Source organism: Trichosurus vulpecula, chromosome 4 (genome assembly GCF_011100635.1).
Source record: "Trichosurus vulpecula isolate mTriVul1 chromosome 4, mTriVul1.pri, whole genome shotgun sequence".
Taxonomy (NCBI): domain Eukaryota; kingdom Metazoa; phylum Chordata; class Mammalia; order Diprotodontia; family Phalangeridae; genus Trichosurus; species Trichosurus vulpecula.
Genome location: NC_050576.1, coordinates 160,323,093 through 160,336,462, shown reverse-complemented (window position 1 = coordinate 160,336,462; position 13,370 = coordinate 160,323,093). Strand labels below are relative to the sequence as shown.

Here is a 13,370-nt window from a genome sequence, read left to right as displayed (position 1 = left end):
GGATCAATCGATCTGAGATCAATCGATACTCAGAGCTACACCATGGGCTGGACCCTCCAAGGCTGCCACGGTCCCTGTCACTCAGCAGCGCCGCTGCCTCGGGGACCCTGGAGAGCCCCGTGCTCAGCTCCGCCCTGTCCCGAAGCCTAGACACAAAGACACGCATGCGCTCTGAGACAGCAGCTCGACAGGCACTCCTGGCACCTCAGCGCCCTCTGCAGACCGCGCGAGCGACTCGCAGTTGTCTCTTGGCCCAACTCACCCGACAGCGAGCCAGCCCTTCCTGGCTCAAATCCCGTTGTCCTGGAGAAAAAGGGACGCACAGGAGCCGGGGGTGCAGGTCGGGAGTCAAGGAGTGGCCCTCCTCCAAATCCCAATCCCCAGGAACTCCTCCGTCCCACTTCCCCCAGTCTCTCTGACTCTACCCTGGTCTCCGACGCCTCTCCGACCACCACCTCCACTGCCCCAGCCCCAGCTTCAATTCCCCCAACCTCCTTGGCTTCTCTCCCCACCCTCCCCCAGCCAGGTCCACTCCAGCCTCACCCAGCCGAATTCTCTAATTTCCCCCTCCATTTTCTCCCAGACCCTTCCCCTTCAGCTTTTCCTCCCAGCTCCTTTCTCTTCCAGCCGCCCCTCTTCTCACTGCCCTTCCCCACTCTGTTCCCCTCCACTCTAGACCCCGCTCCATCCTTTCCTTCCAATCTCGCTTTGTTGCAGCCACTTCAGGTGACTCTCGACTGAGCCTTCCAGCTCAGACCGGGATACGACAGATTGGCTGTCATTCCTTTCTCTTAACCCCCAACACCCAGAGTCTGAGAGAGGGGCTGGGAAATACCAGCGTTTGGAGCGAACGAGGGTTGGGGAGAGAACCCTCAAATCTCTAGGACCAAAGTGGAATTCGACTCCTAGGAGGGATAAAGAGGGATGGGTTCAACCGGGTCTCCCCTCTCCCACATTTCCCCAGTGCCCAAAACCCCCGATGTCTCAGGCAAGATGGTGAAGAAAGGGGACAGGCTGCTAAAGGAGAAGCTGCCACCTACCCTACCACCTTTGGGCGAGGAGGAACCAAAAAATCCAGGTATGACTTAAAGGGGAGCGGAGGAAAATAAGAGAAACAGGAAAAGTGTACCAGGACACACAGAGCTTCCTGACCAGAAGTGTGGGGTAGGGGGCAGAGCAGTGGATTTGGATTCTGAGGACCTGGGTTCAAATTCTAAATCTTACGCTAAATAGCTAGGCGTGTATTTTTGGACAACTCACTTAACTTCTCTAGGCCTTCATTGACTCTTTTGTAAAAGAAGGGATTCGGATTAGGTGAGGTCTGAGACCACGGTCAGCTCTAGAGTCTAAAAGCTCAGCTGTAGCATCATCCATTTGTTCAAGGCTTTTAACTTTTCAAAACATTCACATTCACCATCTGTCCTCTATTAATTGGCTCAAACTCTTGTGGAAACTAAAGCCGGAGAGGTTAAGTGACTTCCTCATCTCCCATCACTGCTTTATATGAATCCTCTCTTCCAGCCAAACTGGTTCCTTCACTGCCTCCCAGATCCTTCTAGTACCTTCCCACTCTGGTATGTATCTGCTCACATCTGCACTGTCTTCTACCTTCACCCAGCAGTGATCCAAATCTCACCCATCTTTCAAGGCCCAACTCAAATGCCATCTTTTCCAGGAAGCCTTTCTTGATTACCCCCAATCCAAGATGGGCTGATCCTTGGAACTCCTATATGGAGTGGATAGAGCTGGAAAAGGCTTTCCTTACAGGCTACCTGGTCCAAGTCCTTGATTTTACAGATTGGGAACTGAGGACCAGAAAGGCAAAGTTGTTTATTTGCTTAAAATCATACAGGTAGTAAGGAGAAGCCTGGATTGTTATACTGAACTGTAAACTCCGTAAGGGGAGGGATCATATTGTATCTAAACTTTTTATATCCCCTAACACCTAGCACTGTGCTCTGTGTACAATATAGTAGGGCCTAGTGGATGTTGGTGGAGTCCTAGGGCACCTCACATTCTGCTTTGTACTCTCTCATATTTATTTGAATTTTGTCTTACTTCTTAGACTAGACTGAAAGCTGTTGGACTGATTGAGGTCTTGGTTACCTTTGCATTTCCTTCTCTACCCACTACAGTGCGAGGTGCATAGCATGCCCACAGTAAATGCCTGATGATATAACTTTCCCACAGAAAGTTACTGGCAGAACCAGGACTAGAACCAGGTCATCTGACTCCTATTCCAGGGCTCTTTGTTCTTCAGCGCATTGTCCCCACCCAGAGCAGGGCTCTGAGGTTGTACAAGGCTCAGGAGGAGATGGGGAGACAGGGGAGAAGGGGAAGGGATGAGGAGATGGAATAGAAGGGCAGAGGGTGAGGAAGCTCCACAGGATAGGATAGGGCAGGGAGACGAAGACACAATGGAACAGGGAAAAAAATGGTAAGACAAATCTGTGTTCCAGTTTCCTCAGGAGCTGTAGTCGGGATTCCTGGTCTTTGCTTCCTCCTGGTGGACAAGATGTGCCATCGAAGAGGGTCCAAGCTAATCCCTCTCCCTTCTCTCCCTTCCTCCCTTCCTCCCTTAGAGGAGTATCAGTGCGTGGGGATCTTGGAACAGGACTTTGTTGAACTCTGTACGCGTTCTGGATACACAGATTTCCCCAAAGTTGTTGTCCGAAACCACGGTCGCTCTACCTCCACCTCTGAAAAGCCGGTGGGTGAGTGAACTCACTCCGCTTCTACCTTCTCACCATTCCCAACAGTAACAGTAGCCAGGGTCCCTGGCTAGTTCAGTCTCAGACAGGCCTGGACCCTTTTGACTCTGCTCCACCAGCCTCCCTATCAAGTGATCCTGGGGCCCAGGGCTGTGCACGGGAGACAGTCCCCAGAGGGAAATGCAAGGGCCCTAGGGACTACATAAATATTGGTGATGATGAAGACTAAGGGAAGTACTCTTCCTCTGCTATTTCCCCATTCTCCTGGTCACTCAACCCCATGCAGACTGGGAGATGGGTACATCTAGGCTCTCTTTTACCAACTCTTCTAAGTTTTTTCCCCCCTCTGTCTTCAAATGTTCTACATCCTGGGGTTCAGAACCCCAGGGAATAAGGTGCTTGGAGATTGGATGCTTGCTACTTGTATGAACCTTGCATAGACAGACAGATCACCTGACCTTTTTTGATCATCTCTTACAGATGTATAGATGAGGTTTTCTTCATCTGTAAACGAATTGGACTCAGTTGTCTCTAAGGTTCCTCTCAGCCCTCAATCTAGGATTCTTTGATAGACTCATCTCCTTTGGGCATTCCTGAAAGGGCTAGAGTGAGATGGGGGTGGAGGACAAGATGCAGGAGGGGAGGAGGGGACGATTAAGATCCCCTACCCACATGTCCACAGTGGAGGAACAGCGGGTCTCTGCCTCCTGTAGCCAAAACAGCCTTCTCCAGATTGAGACCAAGTATGCCTTCTTCCGGCCCACCATCCAGGTGGAGCTGGAACAAGAGGACCCCAAGACAGTTCGGGAAATCTTCATCCGAGGTAAGCCTCCCTCCTCTGTTCCCTGCCCCAGGATTTAACCCTTCCTACTCAGGCTTCAGCCTCCTCTCTCCCTCTAGGTTGGAAACTGGCAGATCCAATTCTGGGTATTCTCAGCAAGTGTCTGCCCTCTCTCACCCAGCTGCAAGCCATCAAGTGAGGGGGGCCCCTGAGGGACAGATTTTTGGGAGGGGGGAGAAAGGGCTGAAGGAGAAGTGTTGAAGAGTAAGGGGAGAATGGATCTCAGGAGAAAAAAGGAGCCAGACTCTGGGCAAGGGGGTGTCAGAAAGACCCAAGTTCTAATCCTGCCTGTAATCCTAGCTATATGACCCTGGACAAATCACTTAATATGTTTGCCTCAGTTTCCTTAACTGTAAAATGGGGATCATAATAGCACCTACCTCCCAGTGTTGATAGGAAAGGGAGATTCCTAGGGGACAAGGAGACTGGGGTGGGGGTAGGACTGGAGCACTTTCTGGGAATATAGAGGGATGGGAAACTCTGGTGAGGGTTAATCACAGAAAGAATAACTGGGGTAGTTATGGATCGGAACATCTAGAGGGTAGTTTGGAAGTTCTGTGCCTGGAGGGCTGGGGAAGGGACTACCATGCTCAGGTCCTAGGTTGCTGAATGTCTGAACTTCTAAGTCTTCCTATGGCCTCTCCTTGTACTTCAGCATGTGGAAAGTGGGGCTGACGGATGAAACCTTGACCACCTTCATTGCCCTCATTCCTACTTGTGCCTCCACTCTCAAGTAAGTAGAAAAGAGCACAGAGAAGTTCTGTCCTCCACGGCCTTGAGTGGATGGGTATAGGGCAAGGAGGGCTGGGAACTCATGGGCAGGTAGGAGGGTTGGTGGCACTTCTCCTTCATCCCTCCCCCCTAAGAAGATCTGGTTCAAATCCTAACTCTCCTCTGAGCTTCAGTTTCCTCATGTGCAAAACCTAATTGGACCAAATAATTGTCGATGCCCTGCTCTGTTAGCTCTGAAAGGAATAAGCTTCTTCCTTGATCCCTCCTTCCTTTTACCCCAACACATGTCTTTGAGACAGGAAATTCCCAAAACCTCAAGTCCAATCCCCAGTTTTATAGAGAAGGAAAATGAGGCCTTGGAGGGGTTAGATGTTGAAAGTTTTTTGTTTTGTTCTGAAGAATTTTAACTAAAAAGATGAGAGGAAATAGAAAATACCAACTGCGGTAAAAGGAAGTTTACAGAAGACAGTCACTGCACTTCCTCCTAGATCCCAGACTCCTTCATCCACCCCCAAGGTCCCTTTCCTTGGTTTTCCCATGCCATGCAGAGGCCTGAGTGGGTCTCGGGGTTTTCTCCCCTTGGCTCCAGGCCCAATTATCCTTCCCTCAGCTTGAGAATTTTCCAGATTGGAATCTCAGAGTCTTGCCTTTCCCTGCTATCAGCCATTTCCCTTTCCCTCTTCTATGTGGTCTGTCTGACGACCTAAGGCTGATTCTTTTCAGACAAGAATGGCAACTCACTGTGATGAAAAGGACACTGGACACACCTGGGCCTCAGTTTCTTCATCTGTAAAATGAAGGATTCAGATTAGAGGGCTAAGGTCCCTTCTGGCTCTAAATCTATGATCTTAAAAATTCATGGGAGATGATGAGATGCACAGAAGTCTAGAGCAGGGGTCTTAAACTTTTTTTTAATGTCATGAGCCACTGTGGCAATCTGGTGAAGCCTTTGGACCCATTCTGAGAATTTTTTTAAAAATGATAATGGAACGAAATCTTTTTTTTTTTTTTTTTTTTTGGTTAGAGACTGGTGAAAACGAAGATGTAATTTTTTTTTTTTTACCATCCAAGTTCACAGACCCCCTGAAATCTACCCAGGATTTGGTCACTTGAGTGTTCATGGACCCCAGGTTAAGGACCACAGATTTAAGAGAGAGAAGAGAGCCTACAACATCGTTACTGTGGAGGCAGGAGATTTTGGTTCTGTCCCAGCTCTGGCATAAGCTAGCTGTGTGACGCCTCTTTGGATATTAGTTTTCTCATCTGTAACACGAGAATAACAATACATACTGCCTCACCAAGTACAGTGAGAAAATGAATGTGAGGACAGAAAGTAAAACATAAAAATTCGTCTTTTAATAGATTTTCTTTTTTAAGACAGTAAAAACAAAAAATGTGAGGGAGAGATTAGTTTTATTACTTTGGCAACCCTATTACTCTAATTTTCTGTTGCTTCAACTTCCTTTGCCTTTGAGAAACTGGAGAAGTCCTGAACTGATAAATGATCATCACTTTTTACTAGGGGCTCTGGTATAGGTGGCTAGCTACCTGTGATAGGCCCTTCTCCCAAATCACTTAAGACAAAGACAAGTCTCCTGACTTGAGAGCTGTACCTGGGAATGACTGTACCAGAGACCGAGCACCACAAAACAGTTGTAACAGTCAGCATGAAAGGCCCCCTCATCTGGGGAAGGGGGGCTGGTCAGCAGCCTATAGAGGGGAAGATGGAGACTTCAGGACACCCCAAGGCTGCTAGGGAGTCTGCCCATCCCTGGAAAGCTCAGAAGAAGTAGGTAATTTGGTCTCCTCTTATTTAAATTAATTATTCTTAACTTTTTTTTTTGAGGCAATTGGGGTTAAATGACTTACCCAGGGTCACAGTGTCTGAGGCTGAATTTGAACTCAGGTCTTCCTAACTCCAGGACCAATGCTCTATCACTTTGCCACCTCTAGCTGCCCCTAAATTAATTATCCTTGATAACTAGATGCTAAGGTCAGTTGTTTCTTCACATTTGGCATCCGAGAAACTGAGTGACTACAGGGAGTCACAAAATTTACATCAAAGACATAGATGGAACTGAAAGAGTTCTTGAAGCCAACCACCCCCAACCCTCAATTTATCATGTTAGATTAAGTCTCCCAGGGGAACCTTAGAGACCACTGAATCCAGAGGAGAAAGCTGGGGCGGGGGGGGGGGGGGCATGGCACGGTCACCAGGGGAAGTTCACCTGAATCTCACTGAAATTGAAGCTGGCCTGAGATGGTGTAGATGTGTAGGCTTGAGAGCTGGAAGGGGCAGTGGAGACTGCATTGTCTGACACCCCTATTTTAGAAAGGAGGAAACGGAGTCGGTGTGAAAGTAGGAAGCCCAATCTGTTTTTGCTGATTCCCAGTCCAACCCTTTTTCGCCTCAGTGGCTGACAATTGGCCTCCCTTGGGGACACAGCGGTACTGGGGGAGGGAATTGCACCTTGGTCGTTTTAACTATACCCTGGCTCTGAACTCCCCCCCCGCCCCCCACCACATACCTCCAAATACAAAAATTTTAACACCTTGGGAGGACAAACTTTCAAGGGAAAGAAATATCCAGGGGAAGAGGGAGGCAGGAGCGTACCCTGGAAAGCACAGCCCTCCAGCAGCACGGGCTGAGGGACTGATTGCTCCCTGTCTCGTTCCTTCTGGAGTCCCCTCTTCTCCCACCACCTCTGTCCCAGAGCAAACCATTCTGAGACACTAGACTTGGAGAAGCATTTCTCCGCCATCATCCACAAGGCCCCATGGGGGCCAGATCCCAGATGCCCTGATGGCAGGGCAGCCAGCCACACTTTCAACATGGTCTCAGTAATGTTTGAGTCAGATGAGCTGGGTTCAAATCCTACCTCTGTCACTACCTGTATGATCTTGGGGCAATTCACTTAACCTTTCTGGCCTGAAGTTTCCTTATCTATAAAGCGCTGGATTAGACAGTCTCAAAGGTTCCTCTTAGCTCCAGTTATGATCTTAAAGCTTCCAGGTTACAGTACAGTTTGGGTTTTGCCAGTGTCTGGTAGCCAGGGAATCCCAAAAGACGTTCAATCTGCTCCAGCTGCTGAAAGGGAACTCCCACTTTAACTCACCATTTTGCCACCGGCAGCTCCATTCTCATCCCACCTCCAGACTGCATCTGGACTGGTGGTACAGTAGAACGGAAGACCAGGGTTCAAATCCTGCCTATACCACCAACTACCTATGTGACCTCGGGCATCTCCCTACACTTCGGTTATCTCATCTGCAAAACAAGAGGCTTGGATTAGAGGGCTTTCTGAGGTCCCGTTTGGACCTAGATGGGTGACCATACCTATGAAGTATGACCAGACTGTCAACAGTTGTTTAAATTTCTTATAGTTGGCTTAGGCAATTCTCAGCCCTAGTTAGTCAATCTGTGCCTCTCACACTTAGCTGCAACTACAGGGTTGTAATCAGTCAGCAAAATGCTGGACACCTGCTCTCCCACCATCAGGGTGCCCCAACGTGCTTCCAGGTTGCTTGCAAGGATCCCAGCTTAGTCACCCTGCTCCGGGGCTCCTTCTGCCCTTTTCCCTTCCCCTGCTCCCATTTTGAGTGCTAGACTTGGTCTCTCCTGTCCATCACTGGGCTGCTATCTTTTACTCATCTCCCCAATCCCTTATCAGGAAGGTGTCTCTGGAAGGAAACCCAATAGCGGAACAGTCTTATCACAGGCTCATGGTTCCAGAAAGCACGTGAGCCTTTTCCCTTTCCTCCCATTCCTGGCATGCTGCCCTGTCCCAGGCTTTCTAATCTAGAGGGACAGTCCCTTTCTCTAGGTTCCCCATCACCTCAGATAGCCTCAGCCTAATTCACTGATCTTCCATCCCACCCCTCCAAGCCCCAGTGAAATGCCCTAGCCCCCTTCCCTAGAGACCTCTCTCCCTGTTGTCCAACTCCCCTCACTGTGATCCCCTGAACTTCCCTAAGTCTGGTTTCCTCAGGAATCCCTTGACCTCTGAGGTCTTCCTACTTCCAACCCCATTTGCCCATTCCTCTGTGGCCTTTCTGTCCCTCATCCTGGTGGTCCTGGGCCTCCCACACCCTCCCACATTCCCCTTCTACCAGTATCACGCACTTGTCTCTGAGGAACAACAACATCGATGACCAGGGAGCACGACTCCTGGGCCAAGCGCTGTCCACGCTGCGTACCAGCAACCGAAATTTGGTCTCTCTCAACCTGGGCTACAATCATATTGGAGATGAGGGCGCTGGCTACATAGCAGACGTGAGGGGTGGAGTCATTGGTGGGCTATGAGGAATGCAGGCAGGAGGAGGGAACCCAGAGACTGGAGCAGAAAGCTACGGGGAGGGGAGAAAAGGGGTTTGTGTTGTAGGTGTAGGCAGGGGCCTAGGGGTCAGGGAGAAGGAGGGCTGGGAAAGGCAGGAGGGGGCAGGACTGAAGGCAATGACCACAGGAACTAGAAGGGAAGGGCTTCATGGGAAACAGAGGCTGGAAAAGGATTCAGTGAAAGAGAATAGGCTTATGTAGGGCCACAAGAAAAGAACTGAAGGGATGGAAGGGTCCAGGGGACCAGAAGGAAGGAAGAAGGGACAATGGGGAAGTAGAGTTAAGAGTTCTTGGAGACTGGAGGGAGCAGGACTAGGACATGGTGGGGAACAAGACAGGAGGTGGGGGAGAGAGGTTGCTGGGGCCTGGAAAGTAGAGGTGAACCCTCTGGCCAGGGAGGGGGACTGCCTCGAGGCCCTTTCAGCTCCTTTCTTCCTACCCCAGGGCCTAAGGCTAAACCGCTCCCTGCTCTGGCTGTCTCTGGCTCACAATCGCATCCAGGACCAGGGTGCCCTGAAGATAGCTGAGGTGGGTAGAGGCAGGGGTCCCACCCTGGGGGGAATGTGTTGGGTGTCAGAGGAGCCCTGACCTTCCCACCACCTGCCCCCTGCCTCAGGTGCTGCAGCCTTTTGAACTCACACACACAGAGGTGGTGGAACGCCGGCGGCTCATGCTGGAAAAGGGGACCCAGGACCGATCGAGAACATTAAGGGGTTCGGTGAGGGATGCAAATGGGTGGAGAAATCTCTAAGTCATCCATTAGTGCCTCCCATAACCTCTGGGCAGGGTGGCCTCAACCTGGGGGCCTTCTCCCTCACATTCTAATGTGATTCTTCCTTTTCTTAGGAAGTTTTCTATGCCCCCAAACCTTCATCCATTCCTTTGTGTTTTAGTCCCCCTTTTTATGCCATCTCCCCCACACCCTTCAGTATCTCAGAGCCCCTAACTGGACCCCATTAAAATGCCCTGGTTCCTGTCTTAGGAAGGAGGCTACCTCTTCTCTGAGTAGTTTAAGGGGTACCAACTGTCTTTCTGCCCCTTCCCACAGCCCACTTCCTCCCGCCATGGAGAACGCGATCGGCCTCTTTTGGGAGCTAGTAGTACCGGGGCCATTGACAAACTTCAGGCACCCAAGACCACCAAAGGTGCATCGGGCAAGAAGAAGGAGAAGGTCTCTCATGATGGGTGAAACTAGGGAGGACAGGAAGGGTGTTTCCTAATTGTGCCTTTTTGTGTGTGTGTCTGTCCCAGGGGAGAGAATTTGAGAAGGTAGCAGTTTGGCCTAGTACCCTACCCTGGTGCTGGCAAAACCCCAGAACTTTAAGAGGCCTTCAGGGGGATCAGCACAGTTAAGGGGTCCCAGACTTTGAGGAACTAAAAAGCCTCCCAGTTAGGGATTCCCAAGCCGGGGTATTCTTACCCCTACCCAGGAGGGATGCAAAACTTGTCAAGAGGTTACAGGGACTACTATTAACTACTGTCCTAATTAATTGTTTCTTATGTGTGTAAGCCCTGTTAAGTCCTAGAATCTATTTCCTTTCATATTGAATAGGAAGTATCCGAATGTTTACTAAAAGCTGAGTAAAGGGCCTAAGAAAGGTTGGAAACCCCCGACGTAGGTGGAGACTGTTGAACTAGTCAGTGGAGACCTGGGTTGGAAGCCTGACTCCAGCATTTGATAGCAATGTAATCCTGGGCAAGGCTTCTCACTCCTGACCTAGTCTCATCTCTAAAAATGGGGATGAGAACACTTACACCATCTCCCTTCCAGGGCTGTCCAGAGTAAAGTGATTCTGAAGTCTTAAAGTACTATGTAAATGTAAGCTTTTATTATTATCTCCCAACTGCAGCAGGAAGCAGCCAAGAAAGAGGAGAAGCCCGGGTCTGGGACATCCCCCACACAGAATGCCCCAAAGAAAGAAGATTCCACCAAGGGTTCTAAAGCGAGTGAGTGTCCCGTTCATTCTCTCTGGGATACAGGATGTCTGGGGTCTGGCGCCTTCACTAGCACCTCACCTCCTGAAGGAAGGGTCGGGGGCTCTCTTCCTGTATGGTCAGGGCTTAATCAGCTGCACATGGTAGATGTGGGAGAAACCTTAGAACATCTTGTATCATTCCCTACAAAGAGGTAAATCGACACGTTGTGAAGTCTCATGATTTAGCAGCTCTGCCGGGCCTAGACTCCACGGCTCTCTCAACTATATACCTAGCTCAGTCTCCACTAAACCTAGTCTGACACTTCTAAGTCCCCTTCTTCTCAAAGGGGCAGAGGGGGCTTTCAAGGACCTAGGACTTCACCTCTGACGCCCTCTCCCCACCCATCAGAGGTAACCATACCGGAACAGAAGCCTGGTCGGGGGAAGGGGGCCAAGACAGGGCCCAAGGAGAAGCGAAGTACACTTGCTGAGTCTGAAGTGGTTCAGAAAAAGGTTGGAAACTGCTTTCTATTATTGGGGAGAGGGAGGAATGTAAATAAGTACCCAATCATCCTTTGGCACCTCACCAACAGAAACCCCCTGGCTCAGTCACAACTCCCCTCCCTTCTTCCCCTCAGCACCTAGTTCCAACTAACCAGTTTCTACTCCCCAACCCTCTCCATTTTCTCTCACACCTTCTGCAGAGAAAAGAACTAGATACTACCACTCTCCCATTTTCTCCTTCACCCCCCAACCCCACCCCATTTCAAGTTTCAATCTTCCCACCCTTTCACCAGTTTCTTTGCTGTTGGCTACATATCTCTGGCTCTGCTCTGTGGATAAAGATGGAACACAGTGATCTCCATCATCTCGTTAATTCTCCTTCAAGACCAGAATGAAATCCCTTCCCCCACCTCTGCTAACACAATCCAAACTCTGCCCTTGGTTTCCGGAGAGGGCATACCATTGTTTGTTGTCTCTGGCTATCCATAGGAGTGTGGAAGACCATGGAAAGAGCCCTAGCTACCTGAAGGCTCCCTCCTAAATGCCTCGCTTTTTTTCTATCCCCTTTTCTAATTCTCCTCCTTATTACCTCCGCTAATTTCAGGAAATTTTTCTGGGTTGACTTCTTTTATCAGCTCTGACTTCCCCGTGTCTTCCCATTCCCAATATGCAAAGCTGTCTTGAAAGGCTAGGTATCCTGCCTTAACCTCCTTCTAGAGTCTGGGTGTGTTTGTCTCTTGTGGTAGAATCTGAACTTCCCAAGGATGCATAACCTTCCCAGGGATGGGGCCCCATAACCTTCCCTTCCTCTAGTCCTCTCCAGCAGTAAAAAGGATGAAACTGTGCCCAGAGAGGGCAATCGGAATGGGTGAAAAGGACTGCTTGAGGGTCCTGTCTTTTGCCTCCTGTCTGAATAGATAACCCCTGAGCCCACTGAGATACTCAATCCTCTCCTAGAGCAAACAGAGCATAAAAATGGGAAGGTTTTCTTGCCAGGAAACAAAGTCCTTATGCACCTCAATCTTATTCGTAAGTATATCCAGCCCTCCTGACTCCCAAAAAGTAAGAGATTCAACATCTTTCTCTGGCACCTCAGAGCTCTTTCATCACCAAGAGGAACAAAAAATCCTTTCTTCCCCACTCCCCACCCCTCCTGATTCCCATCTGGAGTCAGCCTTCATGAATAACCAGGGTAGCATGCCACGGATACAGCAAATGTTTGGATCCAGACTCGAGGCTGGCAGGGGATGGACATGGAGGGAAATCAGGAGAGGGGCTTAGGAATGGGACAGGCGGGCGGTCAACAATCTAATTTCTCTGGGATTAAGGATGACCTAGGAGGATGAATGAAGCCTATGCGACGAAGTGAGGGCCTAAATAGGGAGCAGTTAGCAAGCGAGGCAGCGTTGAGAGGTAACATTCCCCTCTCGTTTATGCTTTGAGGGAACCGAATTACAGAAGCGGGTCTGAGAGGCTTCCTCAGTGCTGTCCGATATCAAGTGAAGCACACCAAACCCAAAACTCCAACAAAGGGCCCATCAGGACTGCTAAAACTGATGCTGGGGGTGAATATGAATCACTTCCCCCATACTGGAACCCTACCCTTGGTCTTGGTCTACTGGGGCCCATCTCTCTTTTTTCCCCAACCCCAAGTAAGAGGCTACTTGTGCACGGTTCAAGGTCTCCCAATTCATGCCACGAAGTCCTTCTTGTGACGTAGCTTCCATTATTTTTGCTGCAGGATTACCCCATTTCTACTCACTTTTAAAAATGAAATGGTGTCTTCCATAAACAAACCCCGCTATTCCCCTATCGCAGGGCTTCATTCCTGGGAGCTATACTGAACTAAGGTTTAACTAGCATCTTTTGTCCTCCCCTTTCTGTATCAGAAAAATTCCTTTCCCCCACAATGTGAGACCTACAACATGATCCAGGAGTTAATGCTTCCTCGAGAACTCAAGACTAAAAAAGATGAAGAAGGCCCATCTCTTTCTGTCCCCTGAGCCCCTCAAGGGTGAAGGATTAACACACCAAATTATCTCTGGGTTAATAATAAAATGCTCTTGTACCTTTATTTCTGAGGATCTCCAAGCACTTCATTATGGACTTACCTATTACTCTGGGACCAGAGAGGTATGTAGAACAGTAGAACTTGGGGTAGGACCTAGATGTCTATAGGGCGCAGTTCATCCATAAAACATGTGAGAAGATGCAAGCCATGCCATATGAGGATTAGTGAAAGGTTCTGGGGTAGCTTGGAAGAGAAAATGTAAGGGGAATATGATAGCTGTCTTTAAGAACTTGAAGGGGTGTCACGTGAGAGAGGAATT

General features: G+C 49.5%; 1 protein-coding gene across 1 annotated transcript; it reads left to right on the top strand.

Moving 5' to 3' along the window:
* Positions 1-924: 924 nt before the first annotated feature.
* LRRC71 (leucine rich repeat containing 71) lies at positions 925-13,043 on the top strand. Its single transcript, XM_036755579.1, has 15 exons — positions 925-1,078; positions 2,583-2,714; positions 3,394-3,534; positions 3,612-3,687; positions 4,208-4,285; positions 7,956-8,024; positions 8,398-8,557; positions 9,065-9,148; positions 9,237-9,338; positions 9,669-9,791; positions 10,474-10,567; positions 10,946-11,049; positions 11,958-12,069; positions 12,484-12,605; positions 12,930-13,043. The coding sequence occupies exons 1-15, from the start codon at positions 925-927 to the stop codon at positions 13,041-13,043; spliced, it is 1,665 nt and encodes a 554-aa protein (XP_036611474.1).
* Positions 13,044-13,370: the final 327 nt, after the last annotated feature.

Bases quoted from the DNA above. Each gene is read 5' to 3' on its own strand.
- LRRC71 (XM_036755579.1), top strand. From the start codon at position 925: ATGGGTTCAACCGGGTCTCCCCTCTCCCACATTTCCCCAGTGCCCAAA. The intron at 9,339-9,668 runs GTGAGGGATGCA...CCCTTCCCACAG, and splicing joins CGAGAACATTAAGGGGTTCG to CCCACTTCCTCCCGCCATGG. The intron at 12,606-12,929 runs GTGAATATGAAT...TTTCTGTATCAG, and splicing joins TGCTAAAACTGATGCTGGGG to AAAAATTCCTTTCCCCCACA.